At 38.0% G+C, this 18,437-nt stretch overlaps 1 protein-coding gene across 2 annotated transcripts in view; it reads left to right on the forward strand.

The window, feature by feature from the left end:
• Nucleotides 1-14,063, forward strand: part of LOC102297852 (MORN repeat-containing protein 4) — a 36,074-nt gene extending 22,011 nt beyond the window's left edge. For both annotated transcript variants that reach the window (XM_005939963.3, XM_005939962.3), the window contains exons 4-5: nt 3,620-3,729; nt 6,018-14,063. In XM_005939963.3, the coding sequence (XP_005940025.1) occupies nt 3,620-3,729; nt 6,018-6,172 (265 nt within the window). In that variant the 3' untranslated portion in view covers nt 6,173-14,063. The remainder of the gene's footprint in view (nt 1-3,619; nt 3,730-6,017) is intronic.
• The last annotated feature ends 4,374 nt before the right edge of the window (nt 14,064-18,437 follow it).

The raw sequence follows: 18,437 nt of genomic DNA on the forward strand, positions 1-18,437 counted from the left end.
CAAAATGGTGGTGGCTAACCAACCGGACATAGTGGTGGTAGACAAACAGAAGAAGACGGCCGTAGTGATCGATGTAGCGGTTCCGAATGACAGCAACATCAGGAAGAAGGAACACGAGAAGCTGACGCACACAACCCACCGCCACCCCAGCTCCTCTATGTCATGTTATTCGTGTTGCCTCTTAGAATTTCCATGGAGAGGTCCAAACAGAGCAATACTGAATAATATTAATTACTGCAGATTGAATAACAATTCATCTAAAATTAGAGTATATAAGGAGGTGTTTTTTTATTAATAAGGATCTGTTGTCTGTTTGCAAATTATCCTTCACATACCTTTTATCACCAACACAAATTGTAAAATTCAGACACTAAAATTAACGGCAGGAAGGTGGCTGAAGGGGTCAGTCTTTTTTGTGTCCTTACATACAATGAATAAGTCAATGCACAATTTGAATATTTAGTTTCCCAGTCTCGAAAAAAAGAGAAGAAATAAGTGGAGAAAAAAAATACAAAGCAGATTGTAGCACAATGACCTGTGCAGTTGAAAAAGAAAAACCAGAAAGAAAAAAGTTTTTAACCTCAGAATACTTTGAGTGCTTTCATGGCCTCAATATGTTGAGTATTTTATTGTTGGCTGCTTCCTTTTATTTATTCCTCATACATGAATTTTATCTGTATCTCTCTGTTGGCTTTGTCACCCAAGATATTTATAAAAAAAGATGTCAGCCCAATAAAGATTCAGTTAATTCAAGAGAAGGTGAAGTGTTCAAGTAGAGCACGGCATAGGATAAAGACGCAAAGTATTGCCTGTTCAATGCCATCTGTTGTATTTTTGTTTGCACAAAAAACAACTGATTAATCCTTCAAAGTTCTTTGGAAACACTAAAACATGTATTTCAGGCTAAGTGAATAATATTTAAAGGTTACGTGAATAATAAAGAGAACATATATCTTTTCAGTTACTGCCTGTCGAGTTCTGAGAAGCCTTTTAGTTTAGATGAACTTTGTACTCAGCTTGAATTCACAGAAGCTACAATAAGTTTAATTAGAAGCCCAGTGTTGTTTGAAAAAGGAGCAAATCTCCTGTTGCACTGCCGGTGTTTTGCGCACTACGTTGCAATTACTTTAAAGAAACAATGCAGAGGAAAAACGCTCAAGAGACTGTTAGAGACGGATTTCACATGCAGCTTTTTATTGTCATCCCTCTTATCCTGCTGATTTTTTTAACCCTACTTTGCTCTCTTGCAGTTCAGCCTTTTGTTAATTTGTGCCTGTTTGACACTGAAGTAATTGTGTTCATGCTGTGTGTTAAAAAGGCTGACACTCTACACTTAGATTCATGCTAAGCTTATTGTACAGCAGTGACTACATTACACCATGGATCTGATTCTGGCTCCTTCACTGAAATACTGTCTGGTTTAGTTAAACAGGGTGGGTTAGTAGTAACAGACTATATGTCGTAAAAAGGTTTGCAATCAGTTATTAAAAAAAGATGAAAAATATCTGACATCTAACATAAAAACTATATTGTTTTCAAGGTTATTAGTTCCCTTTATCGTCCCCCTCCTGTCTACTTACTATTTTGTCTTTTAGTATCTTCCATGTCAAGTCTGTCGTGTCTCCATTTTAGTTTATGTTTTGTCTGTGTCAAGCTCATGTGGCTTAGTCTCTCAGTGTTTGTGCTTCCTCGTTTCCTTTGATAATCCCGTGTCTCCTGTGCTTCATGTTCAGCATTGCCTTCCCTGTCCTGTTATGCCTGATTTTTCCCTGCTGTGTTTCCCAGCTGTTTCCACTCCCTGATCACCCTCCTGTGTGTATTTCCCAGTTTCTTGTACCTCCTATTGTCATTCCAGGATTAGTTCATGTAATTCGATGTTTTTAGTTTTGTTTTTTTTTCATGTTTAGCTTTTATGGTGGTGGATTATCAGCCCAATAAACGAATCACGTTTTATTAAGATTAATCTGTCTCATTTGGGTCCTCCACATCACACTTCGCATGGTCTGTTTATGAGGCTAAAAAACAAAAAACTTGATTTATTGAGTCCCCGATGCTCCGTGAGTGGTGTGTCGCAAGCTGGGCGACGTATTAGCCAAAGTCCTAGCAGCATTCGCGACTAACGTAAGCTTTGTGTCAATGTGATATTTTAACCTGGAAGTGCCTCAGGGAAAACAAAATTCCTTCTTGCACAATGTGCGTAATACTTTATGTGGGTCGACTGTTCCATCTTGTTACTTTTTTAACCCTCAAATTTCCCATCGAGAGGGCAAATGTGCGTTTATCATCTTCCATATTGGTTCACTGGTTCTGGTCACTACCAGATCAACTGCCCATTTGCACATGTGCGAAGGCAACTTTACTTGGACAAACTGCCCGAAATGCGTTGACAGAAACTTTTCGGGGATTCTGAGTCATTCTACACTCCAGATGCGTTAATTGTGTTAAAATTTTTAATTGTGCTGACCTTGATGTCGGATTAATTTGCGTTAACGCGTTAATTTCGACAGCACTAATATATATATTTTCACATTTTGGTGGTTGTGTCTGTGTTATGGTATAATTTGTCATTGAAGTCAGTTCATTTCTATTTATATAGCGCCAAATGACAACAGCAGCTGCCTCGGGGTGTCGTATATTCAACCATTAATTTTGAAGTCTTTCACATGTCTTCAGATTACATTATGTAGCATCTGCATTTGGCTTGTTCGTGTTAGTTCTATTTCCCATAGAGAGAAATGAGTGTGTAGATTACTGTACATTATTGAATTTACTTCAATCTATAGGGAAAAATAAACTAGCTTTCTTTTTAGCTGTACTTTCTGCTCTTGCTAGCTAGCTGTGTAACAAGGAGATAAACAGAGACAAAAGCAAAAGTCTTGATTTATCTTTGTATTTATTTATTTATTTTTTCATAACAGCAAATGGCAAAGAGAAATGAAGTAACAAGCTGCCTATTGGAAAAAGGTTACTGCATGAATAACTGATTACCTGAAATGTAAGACTAATCCTTTATGTTACATATTATAGTTTTTTATTTTTTAAAAAGTATTTAATGCTGTCTCCTTATCCCTAATCACTTTCCAATGCCTTACACCCAACACCATCAGGCAATAGTGACAGATCCAAATTGCTTCCTACATGATTTTGTTGTGTTCCTTCACATATTTCTTTTCTCTGGAGTTATTTTGGTTGTAATTTCTAATCAAAACATTCTTTTTGCCATAGGAAGAAATGTTGAGATTCCAACATTTGGCTTTTTAAAAACCACAAAAAAAAAAAAACATTTCATATTTTAAATTCTTAAAAGAAACCCTGAAAAACTACATTTTTCCGCTGCCTCTATGAACTTTAGATGACACGCTTACGGAAAGCTTTGGTACTTTAGTGCAGCTTTACATTTTAGTCCAAAAGCTTTTTGTGCTTCTGTACCTCTCATAATTTAAATGTTCAAGGACAGAATTAGTGAGTCAATAAAGCTTTTGTATTTTTTGTAAGTTTAAAATCATACTTTAAAAAAAATGTCCTTCTTTACTCACCTACTTGTTCCTTTTCTCTTCTGCAGTCCTGGAATTTGCCCCTGTCTTTCATGTAAATGCATTTTTATGTGAATGTTTTTTAGGTATGAAGGAGAATTTGTGCAGGGGAAGTTTCAAGGTGTCGGCATCTTCACTCGCTTTGATGGCATGAAGTTTGAGGGCGAATTTAAAAGTGGCTGTGTGGATGGCTATGGTAAGACTTTATATTCTGATACTCACTATTAGATTATTTAGAGATTTTGGATGAGATTGACATTGCCAGCATCTTAGTTTTTGCATACTCTGTTACTACCTTTAAATATGATGTATCAGGTAATTTGGATTTCATTTGGAGGAATTCTTCAGTATTATGTGAGTTAAAAGGGAAGCCTGCTTTATTGCAATGCTGTCTATGAAAAAACATTTTGAAAAGCTTAAAAGTATCTAAATTTGGAAACCTCTGGCTTGTGTTGCTTGCTGGACTTTAATGTTTATGCTTTTTTTTTGATTGTTTAAGTTTTTAAATTAAGGTAGTAATTCAGATGTATGTTTTCAACTAACCCTCCAGTCTCAGTGGTTTATCTGTCTGTGGTTCCAACTACTTTAAGTGTTTTTAATTATATTAAACAGTGAAAGGTGCTAATTGTCTGGTCTGAAGCTACCGTGTGTCTGGGCACAGAGTCTCTGTAGGTAATCAACACATTTTTTATTTGAAGGCTGTTGTGTGGAGAGGGCGGATCAGTGTGTCAGTGTGACAAGTGGTGATTTGTTTGTGCTTGTAAAAAAAGAGATGGAACATAAAGATTCCTCCAGTTTCCTGACAGTTGAAGACCAGAAATCAGACCTGGTTCGAGCGGTGGTTTAAATGTAATTTTTTGTTGATTGTTATTATCCCGAGTTCCCAACTCTCAGCTGAGGTGATGATGTATTTCAAATGAAGAAATTAACTTAAAATTTAAAAGTTAATGTAAAATTAACTTGAAGTTATTGCCATGGTTTCTTATAGCCACATTTAGGACCAGAATTTAGTTGTTGTGAGTCTGAGTAGCAGTTCTATACTGTGTTTGGTGTAAGTAGCACACCAAACATCAGTGTCACATATTTTCCTGTTCCTAACCAGCCTTGAACCAATTCAAAGAGCAAAGGTCATGTGACTGCTCAAACTCCTGGCTACACTGCTGAGTTCTAACAGCTTAACATGATACATCAGATACTTGGGTGGGGTGCTCTGCCACAATACAAAAGGTGTTCAGCTACCCTGAACACCCCCACCCCCCCCAACACTGGCAAAAAAAGGGGTTGAGAATAAAGTTGAGATATTTTGACTACATGATATACATTCACTGGATATGTTATTAGGTACACCTTGCCAATTGGAACCCCTTTTGCCTTCAGAACTCCTTTAATTCTTTGTGTCATCAACAACTGTGCCACATTCAAAGTCACTTTAATCACATTTCTTCCCCATTCTGTCGCTCGGTGTCTGATGCTCAGTGATAGGTTGATTAGATGTTTGCGTTAACGAGAAGCTGAACAGACGTAAGGTTGTATAACAGTTAAATGAACATGCTTACTAAGCAAATTTAAAGACTTTTGAATGAATGAACTACAATACAAATGATATACAAGTTTTCATTTTTTTGTTCAGAATTATTGTGTCGGTGTGATTGTTTTATTTTAGTCAGGCACAAGTAATGTAGGGAAGAACATTTAAAATATGAAGGAGGAGGGAAAGCGGACATTTCTTGTATAAATTCATTTGATGAAGGCTTTTAATGCGTTTTCTTTGCTGCTTTAAATTTTGTTAGCAATTTTTTGGTATTGTATCCACTTTCGTTGTTTTTGTCATGTGATCTCCTAAACACTGAGGCAATATTTTAACATGTTGGGAACTAAACTGATTTAATCTCTTGCTTGTTGGATGAAGCCAGTAGTTGGTTAGCTTAGCTTAGCATAAACACTGCTCTCCTGGCCTCGTGCAAAGGTAACAAAAAACAACTTTCTACCACATTATTTCAAGCCAAAGCTAACACTTTGTTTCTTGTTTGTTACATCTGTACAAAGCTCAAGAGTAAAGATGACAGTCTGTCATTTTAGGGGCTGTTATGTGACAGGCTACAAATAACCTGCTGGACTCCCCAGTAGTTGCCAGGCAACTTGTCCCAAAGATGCGAAAGCAGCCTTCAGAGTCAAAGTCTGTGCTGTGTACATGGACCATCCACCCTTTGAACCCCCTCCTTCTGACTTCTGTGAAGCATAAGAACATGACACGCTGCCAGTGAACATTAATCCAGGCAGCAATTACATTTCCTGCTAAAGCAGACAGTTATTTTCAGAGACAGAAAATTCAAAACAGTCCATAAAGGCAGCCAGATCTGACACTTCTGGCCATGTGTCACTTGTTTGATGAAGTGAGTTGTGTCTCGAGTATGGCTGTTAGTCAGTTTCCTCCGTACCTGTTTGCTTTGATAAAATGCATGATGAGAATTTTGTGTGGTGCAGGAGTGCTGGCGTTTGTGGACGGAGGCCCCGGAGGAGGAGGAGGCACCCACGAGGGTCTGTTTGAGACCAGCCAGCTGATGAAGAGAGAGAACAGCCAGGGAGCTGTGCAGCGGGCGCAGGCGGCAGCTGCCAAGGCCCGAGCTCTGGCCATGTGACGTGGACTACATCACCCACAGTGCCCCAGTACCAGAATCATCCTCCCAACACTACCCCCTTGGTTTGAGGTGTTTAATTTTTCCTTTAATTTTATTACTCTTTGGTTCCTTCTCATCCACTTTTTGTTGGACTGGTAAGTTAGTTTTTAGGATTTTATTCTTATACGTCTGTTCTATCTCTCATTCATGTAACATGCAGTATGCGCAGAGAAGAAATGAATGGCTCCCTTAAGTTTTGTCAACACAGCCACTGAATCAGGATCTGCTGAGCCAAACGCAGATTTAATGTTCAGTTCACACACTGGTGCTAAATCTGTTTCAGGGTCAGGTAATCTGACAAAACACAGAAGTGCATGTGGACGTTTTCCAGTAAACACTGATTTGGTGAGTTTCATGTCAAAAGAATATCTGACATGTGGGTTTAAAGTGACCTAAATTTATTTTAAAAAAGAAGACAATATTTATGTTTCAAAGTGAAAGTGCACAAAAAAATAGTGAGACTTTATATTTCTGAATAAATGAACTATTAACAAATGGTAGATAAACAAAAGTAAAACAAATTATTCTGATTTGATTTAATGTTTATTTTTACTGGTGAATTCTCAAGCCTAACAAATATAAAAGTCATAACTGGTTTAAAACCAAAGATTACATTTTTAATTTTTAATCACAGTTTTATTCAAATTTATTGATGCAAAACTTGTGTTAGAGCTGTTTTGTCTTCAAATATTCAGCAGAGCACTACAGACCATGGCTATAACAAAGGACGTAAATGTGGTAAAAAGTAACTTTATTGCATTACACAGCAGACAACCAACAAACAGGGGACAGGCACATTTTCATTACTAACATAAAAAATACAGACGTATTTGATTTAATAAGAGATTATTCATTTAAAAGTGACTTCTCATATTTTGCCAACCAGGAACAAAAGCAACAGTAGATTCAGTACTCAATTCTAGTCACTTGAATTAGTGTTTCAGCAGCACTGACATGCTTTCACATGGAAATCATTCATATACGTTTAGAACAAAATGTCTAAAAACTTTATTTTATAGGTCTCAGATTTTAATGAGCAGTTTCAAAGAATTCTGCCATGTGATTCTAATTAGAGTCAAAATACAGACCATGAATAAGTGGAACGCTGTTATTTACTTCATTGCTTGAGACAGTGTAGCAGAAGTCAGCTGACACTGCAAAAATATAAACAAAGCTTACAGTTTCAGATACTGTTTGTATAAATGAAATTTACAATTACAAAGAGAAATGAGTTACTGCTTGAGAACTGTCCACATAGGTCACCTCTAAGGAAACTTACACAACAATGGATTGCCTGTTTTTAGTCAAATTAAATATAAGGGAAAACTATTCAAAAAGGTGTCAACAAGCTTCATTCTTACTTACCACTAAATCTGAAATAAATCAATGAAAGGAATGTTTATTTTCATATCAGCACTTGTTTTGAACATTAGCTCACCAGATCAGTACTTTCTGGGTTTCCTACCTTCCCTTTAAAATGTGTGTTTTTTTTCTGACCTCCTATTGGTGCTCTAAGGAGAATACAGATTGTTCAGTTTGAGTCAGAGAGATGTCAGGAGGGCCTTGGTTAGAGACGATGTGAGCAGCGTTTGGTGGTCCTTTTCACTCAGTGCCGTTACAGCTCAGTCTGATTACAGAACAGCAGGAACATCTTCCTCAGTGCCAAACACACAGTGCCAAGCGGCTGCAGCTGATCCCGAATCAGTGGCTTATTATCAGAGAGGAAGCTGGGAGGGGGGAGGATGGGGATTAATAGTGAGGAGAATGGGAGTGCCTGCATTGTCACAGGCTGCAATAATGAGTGCAATTTCTGTTTTGGAGGTGCAATTTGATAATAGCATGCAATTTATGTTTGAAAGCAAGATTTTGCTTCCACCGGCTTTTATATTTGGAGTTGAGGAGCTTCCTGCTCTGTCAGGAAAGAAAGGCTTTGTAGGTGAAAGGGAGGGCCATCTGATGAAGGAGAGGCTCAAATGACTTGAAGGGTTTCATGGGAGAACTACGTGCACCTTTTTCTGCGTGAAATTTGAGCCATTTTCTAAGAAACAGCATTAAGATTATGCCTCTTTTTTTAAATGTCAAAATGTAATTTCAATTTATGTCAAAATCCATGAACCAAAAACATTGTGTATTTTTGCAGTGCAAATCTTCACATAGGCCAAGGTTTTCCAGCAAGGAAAAATATATTGTAAAAACAAACGAAAAAAGTAAGTAGCACATACTTTATGTGTATCATACCTGCTGGGAATCAGTGGCCATCTATGTAATGAGACTGGTGGTGTAGATGTGCTATATATATGTGTGTGTGTGAATGTAGTCGTACTGTTGTGGGTGGGGGTTGGGGTATTCAACGTGTAATGGAGTTAAGTGTCAGTTACGTGAATGTTCCAGTGTGCAATTAATTTGGGATGTGGTTTGGGGGCCGATGTCTTCCCTGCTGACCAGTTTGACAGCGACATCTAAAAGAGCTGAAGTGATGGAGGCATCTTACACCTTTTAATTGGCTTTGGGATCCAAACAGAAACTGTCAAACATATGCGGTTATTAGGGGATGACGTGGGCTGGGTTTCCACTGGAATAATCTTTAGTCTTATTCACTGTATTATTTCAGACAAAAATGTTGTGACTATGTTCATAGAGAATCTTTTAACTTTGTCCTGTATTGTATTTAACTGAATGATCCCATGTTCCTTCACAGTCTTAGAAAACAAAGAGGATAATGAAACCCTTTAAAATGCACCTTAAAACCTCAACTTTGAAAGTTGCCATGTGATATTAACACGGATGACTGTCTCTCAGCATTAGCAAAGTTACGCTTTCTAATGTGGGTATGACTGAAATCATTGGTTCACTGTGATGAGTATTAATTATTAATGAGGGTGTCATCTAAATCCACCCTAAAACAGAATTCACATATTTCAGAAAAAGTCAAACGATCTCTAAGAATGTAGCTTTGAGACAGTTTATGGACTTAAAGAGAGAATTAGGTTACATGCTATCTGCCATAGCTTTTAGAGCTGGTTGGAACATTATAAAAGGAGAATGTGAGGTCTTGAATTAAAATTGATAGTCACAGGAACATTGAACTGTTTTCTTTGGGTTTTTTTTTATTTGTTTGATTTAAAAACAAAGCATTTCAACTCTTAATTCTCACTAGATTATCTAAGATCACTAAAATAAATAATAATACGCTAAGAAATAGTTTTACGTTTTGGTGCCATGTCCACATCTGTGCCAAGTATGATGCTAAAGCCAGATTAAGCTAAGTAGCTTAATTGACTTAACATTGTTCAGTCTTCTCCTAGGCTAAGCTAATTTCCAGTGGGCAGTGAGTGATTCTTAAGTTCTCATATAATTCTTTATGATTACCGTATAAATTTTATTTAACTGAAAGTGTGATATTTTATAGACAAAGCTATTCTGCTCTTTCATGTTATTCCCCAACTTTGTGCAAAGATACGCTAACACTAGGAAATTAGTCAAATTTGACTCTTCTTCAGTTTAAAATAGTGATTGAAATAATTCAAACCCTAAAAATAAATATTTTGTGCACACATTCTGTACACAGGAGAGAGGCTAGAAATATGACTTTCTGCACATTTCAGCATCATTTCAAACAAGGTTCTCCTTTTTTTTTTCTTGCATGTTAGGCTTTTCCGCATTGATTAATCTTAAAATTATTAGGTAGAAACTGAAAACTGACTGCATTTAAAAAACACTGTAACAGGTTAAATGAACAAGAGTCACCTTGAACTGCAGCTGATATATAAGTTGCTTCCAGCTGTTTAAGAAGTCTTTCCTTTAGGCTTGTTTGCAAACACAGCAGCATCAAAGAGCAGCAGGATCCATATCAAAATGTCCAAAGTCACATTTATTCATTTTCTTCAGTTATTTTTGTCAGCAGTGTAAACAGCACATTGTGTCTGATTAGTCCTTACTAGAGACTATTGTGTCTTTAATGGTTAATTCTTTTCCTTCCACAGCTTCAGCAGCACTTTCTCTTATTAAACCCCAAATTATGATCAATTAAATAAAATAATTACTGAATATTAAAATTAATAGCCTATGATTAACCTTTAATTATAATCTATTAGAAGTTACGTCACATACATCAATCCACCATGAGTCTCACTTCAAGTGGTAGCTATAAATTGGAAGTGCTGTGGTTTATTATATTCTTAAAAGGATCATTCATCAAAATGTAAACATAAAGACAAAGAACATCAGCAAAATTCAGACAGTTAATTTTTTATGCAAAAGGATGGAATGAAATAAAGTGAATACCGTTTTAGGTGGGATTTCTAACAGTTTGAGGACTCGATGCTTTTTAAATGGGTTATTTTAACAGTGAAATGCCATTTTTGAGGACAGTTTTCTTTCTTTCTTTTTTACTGAGGCTCTCTGACTGTTTCATTTACACCAGGAATCCATTGTTGTTGTTATTCTTGGTGTCTTGAGCTGCATGTACATTTTAATATTTTCTCTCTCTTTCAAGAGGCATTGCCTGAGTCTGTATAGAGAGAAACGGACACTTAATTCACACACATGTGTGAGGAATGGAGACATAATCAGTGTCTATAATTTCATTAGTTCCACAGTATTTACTTCTCACACTCTTTCACACAAACACGCACACACTTGTGCTTAGACTGTCCTTATGTACGGCACAAACAAAAACAAGCCCATTACCGTAATCACCACTGTAATGAGAAAATAGGGCGAGAGCAATCCAGGGCTCTTTAACAGTTGTTCAACAAGTGAGAGAATCAACACTGCTTATGAAAAATGAGACACAGTTACTTAATCGAGTGCCTGAACAAAAACCTTCTTCTACTGTGCTTTGAGTACCGGCTGACTGTTTTACTTACTCTTATTACTTTGTCTTAAATCTTTTTGTCTTTTTGTGTGTTTTTGTGTTTGTGCTTAATAAAGGGAAAACATGAGTGTGGGGTTGAAGGGCAGCGGTTTACCAGTTTATCACACTGGTGAGATGATTGCCTGATGAGTAACAACCAACTCACTGCCTTCACTCACAGTATGCCTTCATATTTGTTTTGGGTATTTTAAATACCTGAGAGATGGAAACTGAAACATTACACAAGGTTTTTCCAAATATCTGGATTTTAGAGATTTTTTGGACTTTTTTTTTAAGTTTTCAGCAACAAAGGGAAAAAATGGCTCAGGTCTTACATTATCTTGCTGTCGAGATTTTATCCTGAAATACGCCATGAAAATATACAACAATAGCTTTTGTTGGAGTAAAACTGGTGTCTTTAAGGGGCTCTCTGGCAACTTTGTTTGAAATAAGCAGAACTTGCTTTACGTTATAGAAAAGCCTATCAAGCTGCATAATGGGAAATTTAGGATTCGGCACTGGGGCGTGATCCAGACTAGGGATGCATGGCTGTTCTGCAGAGAAATATTTCATGCATGGTTTTCAGTCGTCTATCTGATCTCCGATGGAACAGATATGCTTCTGTTTTAATCAGTTCAGCTTTCTGCTTAGAAGGCAGTTTGTGTTTCATTTGTATTGCACATTTGGTGGTCAGAAAGGCGTGTTTGTACTTTGAGTGTATTTTCTTCCATTTCACGCACATAAATAAAATCATTGTGAATGAGGTGAAGCCAGCACCTCCATACTGTGTAGAAACAGAGAATCCTAGAGCAGCTATTGTGCTGCTTATGTTATGCCTCCTGTGTTGACATAGTTTAAAGTCAGGATATGTCAGCCTCTGCTGACTGAATTTCACCCATTTAAGTGGAATATGAAATTGCTGCAGTACCCCTTTAGAGGGAATAATTGTTGATCCATTAAAAAGACTGAACGTCTCTCAGTTCTGTGTGCTGACAGCCTGATGAGAGCACTTCTGCTAATTCAGCCAAAGGAAAGCTCCACAGATTAGAGGCAGATTAAAGTTTTTTCAGGACTGTTTGGTCAAAGAAGCCAATCAACACAAAGTAAATGACATTTACTGTTTAAGGTAAAAAAAAAGTTATTTGTCAACTGAAAATAGTTGCACTAAAATATGATTACCAGCCTTGTTAAAAAGAACCCTGACTAGTTCAGCTTGTGGCCGCTGTTTCTAAAGCACGCTGTCAAAACACATAGTTTGCTTTTATTGATTTAAAAACTGAGTCGGTCCAAATTTCTAACAAACCAGAGGTTTAAAAATTGTCACAGTGTGCTGCTTTTGTTTGCAATTTCCAGTTAAAAAAAAACAGCTTTCCTGTTGGAGAGGAGGAAGGTGGTAGGAAAAAGACACTCTGCAAAAGACCTGCAATTAGGTTATAGGAACCCATCTCTTTTTGCACTTGAAGCAAAAAGTGTTCAGAAATATTACTGGTTGTTAAAGGATGACTGAAGGCGCCAGTAAACCTTGCACATTGGTCTCTGACCAATATGACTAATTGAAGTATTTTCTGGAAGTAAAACTGAAAGTCAGACTAATCTGCAGTGTTTAATCTATACATGTTTTCATAGTCAGGGTTCCTTTCCTTTCTAAGCAAAAATACAGTCTCTAAGGTGACCTAGCATGTTGTTCCCCATGTATCCCCATCAACTATTATGCTGTTTAAAGTTTCACATTATTAAGTATGTGCACAAATTCTTGTGAGCCAAAAGCTCAGGCTAATAATCCAGAGTCCAATCACAATGCAGAGGTTAAAATTGGTCCCCTTTTAGGTCCATTCAATGGTTTTTCTAATTGTAAACACTCCTCGTGATCTTTATCAGGAGATACAAGTCTGCATAATGCATTTATTTTTCTTGTATCATAACTAAATTTAGTTTTCCTAATACAGAGCGTTTTTTATTGTGAAACTACGTTTTCAAAACAGATCAAAGGTCAACTTGTGGCTTCTCAGAGGCTTTAATCACGTCTCTTTTCAGGTGCCATACTGTACACATTTACACATGCTACACATGAGCAGCATTTCAGTCTTTTATGAAAACTGAAGGAGAAAAATTTAACGTTTTAGGCATTTAATCATTTGTCCAAGTTCAGTCGTGAGCTCAAATATTCATTTTGATGAAAAATAAACAAAAGCTATTGTTGACTAAAAATAAACTTGCAGACAAATTTAACAACTGATAACCAAAACTTATCTCTGTAAATAAAAACTCAGTAACTGGGCTTTTTTTTCTTTTTCAGAAGTTTCACAGATGCATGTTTTATGTCGTCTCACGTGGGGCCACGTCCCCGTTTTAGCACCTTTAAACACTGCAAAAACATTTGGAAACTGAGACTCGCTGATGTCACGAAGCCATAAAGTCACTTTGTGTTGTTGTTTCTGATGAATTTGTTGTTAAGATGATGATGTCATGGAAACAAAAGATGAATAGTGTTTGGTATTTTAGATGGAAGTGAATCCACAGACAAAACAATAAAGAAAATGCATGAAACCGAACCAGATTGTGAGCCTTTTGTGTTTGTGGTGCGAGGGCCGCCGGGAGACATGAAACACTGGAACGGCACAACGAAAGGTGCACACAACCACAAGTCAAAACGCATACACATGCGGAGACATATGGAAGGATTCTGAACTCTGATCACACATCTCAGCAGGTTTAACGATTATTCGTGGAGCTCGGCTGTCAGAAGCCCACCTCCACCCCTCCCCCTGCTTCATCCTCCCCTCCCCCCACCCACTCACTGCTCTGCTGTCACTAAAATAGCTTTAAGGTGTGTTTAGGTTGGACTTTAACCCCTCCGCCTGTTTCGTCTCCTTGGCAACCGTCCAGAGTTCCCTTAATTTGTATCATCTCAATCCCAAGTGCTGCAGCAGTTTTGCCTATTTGCCCCTAATCATGGAGCCTGTTTCCATGGCAAAGTATTTAAATATGCTCTGCAGATCATATTCATGTAACACACCACCAGTGGAAGATGTACATGCGTGTTTGTGTGCATTTCTTTTGTTCCTAAAAGTGACCCCAACCTCGTGGATCACATCTGACGTGGTTTTTAAATTTCATTTTCCAAACATCATCGCTTCTCTTCTTCCATTCTATCCCTCTAATTCCACAGGGAGGGATCTCCTGTTTTCTATTTCATGCTTTCCTTAAAGAGAGGGGGCTTTGTCTCTTATCTTATCAGTGAAGCTTCACGGCTCCCAAAAGCTTTGGCCATGTTTAGAGAGGAAGTGCACACAGCATACTGATAAGAGAGGCCTGTCACTGCACGTATAGCTGTGAGAAATTAAAAAAAAATGGTGTATGAAGAAAGAGGGGGGCACAGATACACAAAGCGTGGATTTTGCCTGTTTTAATTGCTCTACAATGGCACTTTTGGGAGTTTGTGTATGTGTGTTTGAGTCAATGCATGGATGCCTGAGTGCGCTGGGGGAGTTATATAATAGGTATATTCATCTGCTAAATAAAAATTTCAGCAGCCATCACTCTTCCGCTATAAGCTGCAGCTCAAGGATGAGACGATATAGGCAGAAAGGTTAGACATAAACATCACCCCGATACTGGCTGCTTCTTATTCAAATCAGCTGATTCTAAGACCTGCCAGCCAGGAGAGAAAACACGAGTCTGAGAGGAACCGAATTCACACAGACATTTGTCCATTTTTGGAATTAAATGATGAAACCTGAAGATACTAAATGTATTGTTGGGGGAAGGCTTACATTAGAGCTTTACCAGGAGAGAGTCCAGTGTGATCTTGTCATTGCAAAAGCAACCGCAGGGTATTCAAATGAAATAGATAGGGCAGGAAACTCTTAAATACACTGAGGGTATATATTTATCAGGGGGGCCTCTGGGGCTGTTTCCCATTTGTCATCACGTTCATGAACAGCATTTGATGTCAAAATAAAACTTCCTTGCGAAAAACACAAAACCCCGTAATCATTCAACTCGACTATGTTTAATCCCAAAAAACAAAAAAAAGTTGAACAATATGCAAAATATCACTTTATTCTCTGGATACTTTGCTTTACAACACATGGTAAATTAAGTCACTGACTGCGAGAATGTTGGTTCCAGGAGCTTTTATTAAAAGTCACCGCATCAACCTTCATGCCCATGCTTTTCAAATACACTTAGAGTCTGTGAGAATCAGTTTGAGTCTATTAACGTTCATAGTGTTGCTATAGCCTGTATATAAATGATGGACCAAGCCACCGGAAAACCCGCCTCGGGCTTATCATCTTTGCTATTACTGTCCTGTTGTGAGTGGTAATGCTGTATGCTCACAGGCTAATGACTTGTCAGCCGCATGGTAGCATCTCCTGGTTTAGCCTCCTTTTTCACCTTAACAGCAACCATAACCTACAAAACCAGCGTTGTGTTTTACTCAGTAAGATTTCAAACTAGGGACACAGATCATGAACTCTTCAGAAAAGGGTTGTGAGGTCACAGATCAGGTGAACCAACAAGTCATTTTTATCAAACTATACAATTAGATGCAAGAGTCACCCTCTACTGCAGGGGTCTCAAACTCGCGGCCCGCGGGCCATTTGCGGCCCATGTCATCTCTACTTGCGGCCCGCATATTGATGTGAAGAAATATTTTTTTAATTATTATTATATGAAAAATTATTTAATACGACGGCAGAGTGTTACAGGCATGGCCCTTTAAGACTGTAGCCTCATGGGCGGTGTAGTCCTTGCTGCAGGGAGAACATGTGGGACCAACCCTCCCGCTGTGTGTGTGTGAGCGTGAGGGAGGGAGAAAAAGGAGAAAAGTACGAGGTGCTACTGAGTAGAAATTAAAAAGAAATTAAGATTCGACTGTACACTGTGTTCGTGTTTTCCTCCGAAACAAAGTTCTGCTGGAGCAGCCTTTCAATGCCTCTTTCTGTCTGTCGCTAGCAAAGTTGACCCAGACAGTAAAGCTAGTTCCCGGCTACGAGCCCGACACGGAACCCAAAGTATTAGCCAGAGGTCTCCTTACCACGGTTCGGAGCCGCGGACCTGCCCAAGGTAACAAGAGAGTGCAAACATGTTGAGGGATTGGCTGTGTTAGTTCAGTGAGAGATTTATTTGGAAAGAAAACTGTTTTCACTTACAGTCAAAAGCTAAAGTGTACGCTTATGCCTGCATTTTTATTTTGTTAAATACAAACAAAATTGTAGCAAAAGTGCTGCCATGTGTCTGGCCAGAAAGAGCTGTTTATTTGGTAGTTGAATGAAACTACTGTACTATACTGCTTTTTTCTGCTCATCAAATACATTTCATTGTAATGTTGACAAATGAAACTGAAACTGAAAGGCTTCAGATAGCTGAGAGTGAGAAAAAAATTCCGTTCATGTTTGCAATTTTGTCTTGTTACACAATATTTGGAATTAAATAAAACAAACAAAACACTACATTTTAGGAAATATTAGTGGGTGTTTTCGTGTTTGTTTTTTTGTACTACTTGGACACTAAAGTGGCCTCCAATGAGATGACGGTGCCAGAAGTGGCCTGCAGCTCATTTGAGTTTGAGACCCCTGCTCTACTGTGCAGTAGAAAAAATGCATGATTTTGTGGGTCAAGGACACAGGAGGAAAAATAAGACAACTTTAAACTAGAAACCCAGTTGCACCCATTCAATCACAAACTAATGGCAAAATGTCTTCGTCATTCAGTTTTATCACTGTGTTGACACAACAAGGTCACTTTGAAGATGGAAAAGTGTTTGCAAACCTGGTACGGGTCTTTGAAGTAACCATTTGAAAGACAACAAGATCACAACTTCATTGCAGGTGGTTGCAAGACTTTTATTCGTTCTGCAGTTTCTACCAACTGCTTTCCCTGGTCTGACTGTAGTATAAGCCTTGGCTTCCTTTTTCACATCCAGAAGCTATGCTGATGTTTTATATACAGTCTGTGAGTGTTGCATAGATGTCTACTGACAACAAATGGACCTTCTGTATTTTTATTTTCCAGTATGGTGTAAAAAGTAGTACATGCCTTAACGCTGATGATGAGCATACTTTATGCAAAGGGAAACAAGATGTTGTAAGATTTTTGACATTAACATTACAAAATGTGCAAAGAAACACACATACTGGGCTTTTGTGCAGAAGTATTTTACAAGTACTATACATTAACATTCCCCCAAATTCAAAGAGTCTGAGCCTCACATTCATTTCATTCCCTACATGATGAAATCAAGTCTTTATTACAGTTCCCCCTCAGGCTAGTCATCACAGCACGTCTTGATTTTAAGACCAGGACACATTAATTTTATGGTGATATTTTCACATTCAACATGCCGCCGCCTTCTCCCTGCAGGTGCTTCAGGCACAAGAAACAAGAAAAACCGGAGTGGAGCAGATTGCAGTAGGGTGAGAGGGATGGAGTTGCATGTGTAAATGCTGGAGAGGAGGAATAACACTTGGGCTTAGCTAAAACACCAGAGGAGAGGAGAGGATGTAGGGGGTGGGAGTACCAAGGGACATGAAGACATGATATACATATTCAACATCCATCAAGGAAAAAAATCCATACACTGATGGTCAGATAGATGTAATCCATCTCTAGTAGGTTCTAGCAGTAATCTGCGACAAATAGCCTTTTTTGTTTTGTTTTTTTCAGTCCTGAAGAAGGTGCTTGAACTTGGGCATTCAGACTAAATGCACAGTGTAGGTGGAGATTGATAGGGAGAGACAGCAGAGCCTATCCTCTCCAGAAGGTGAGTGCTGTTCCAATGAATTAAAATTCCAACACACACTATTGCTGCATTGAATTCTGATTTCTGGAATTTCTGTTTTTACGCTCATGATGCTATCCTGTATGCCACTGGTCCCACTCCAATCTACTTTCTACAGATTACATGCTATTTTTAGCCGCCAATGGTTAACTTAAAGCTTGTTTTAAACTCCACAAATGCTGAAATATGCATTTCACATGAATATAATCACTGAAGTAGGTTAAGTCTTAAAGCAGCATAAATCAATATAAAAACATGGTTCAATAGTAGAATGTCCTGGTGAAGTCATTTTTGACTCCGCACTTAAAAACGAACTGTGCAGAATAAGATTTCTGCTGCTAGAGGTTCCTCATTCAAACCAACAGTAAAAGCATACTTTAAGATAAAACTAGGATCATGTTGTTATCACCACTGTTGCCTAGTAAAAGTTACCGAGTCAGGCTGAAATCACATCAATGCACATTAATTCTGGTAATGATCAGGTTGCATATTCACTTAAAGAAGTTGCTTTCTAATCAAACAATTGCAACACAATGTTAATTGCTAATATGAACCAACTGTTCATATAGTTCCTGTAGCCTACAATA

The sequence above is a fragment of the Haplochromis burtoni genome, unplaced genomic scaffold (genome assembly GCF_018398535.1).
Source record: "Haplochromis burtoni strain Fernald_Lab_line unplaced genomic scaffold, NCSU_Asbu1 Contig_269, whole genome shotgun sequence".
NCBI classification, from domain to species: Eukaryota; Metazoa; Chordata; class Actinopteri; order Cichliformes; family Cichlidae; genus Haplochromis; species Haplochromis burtoni.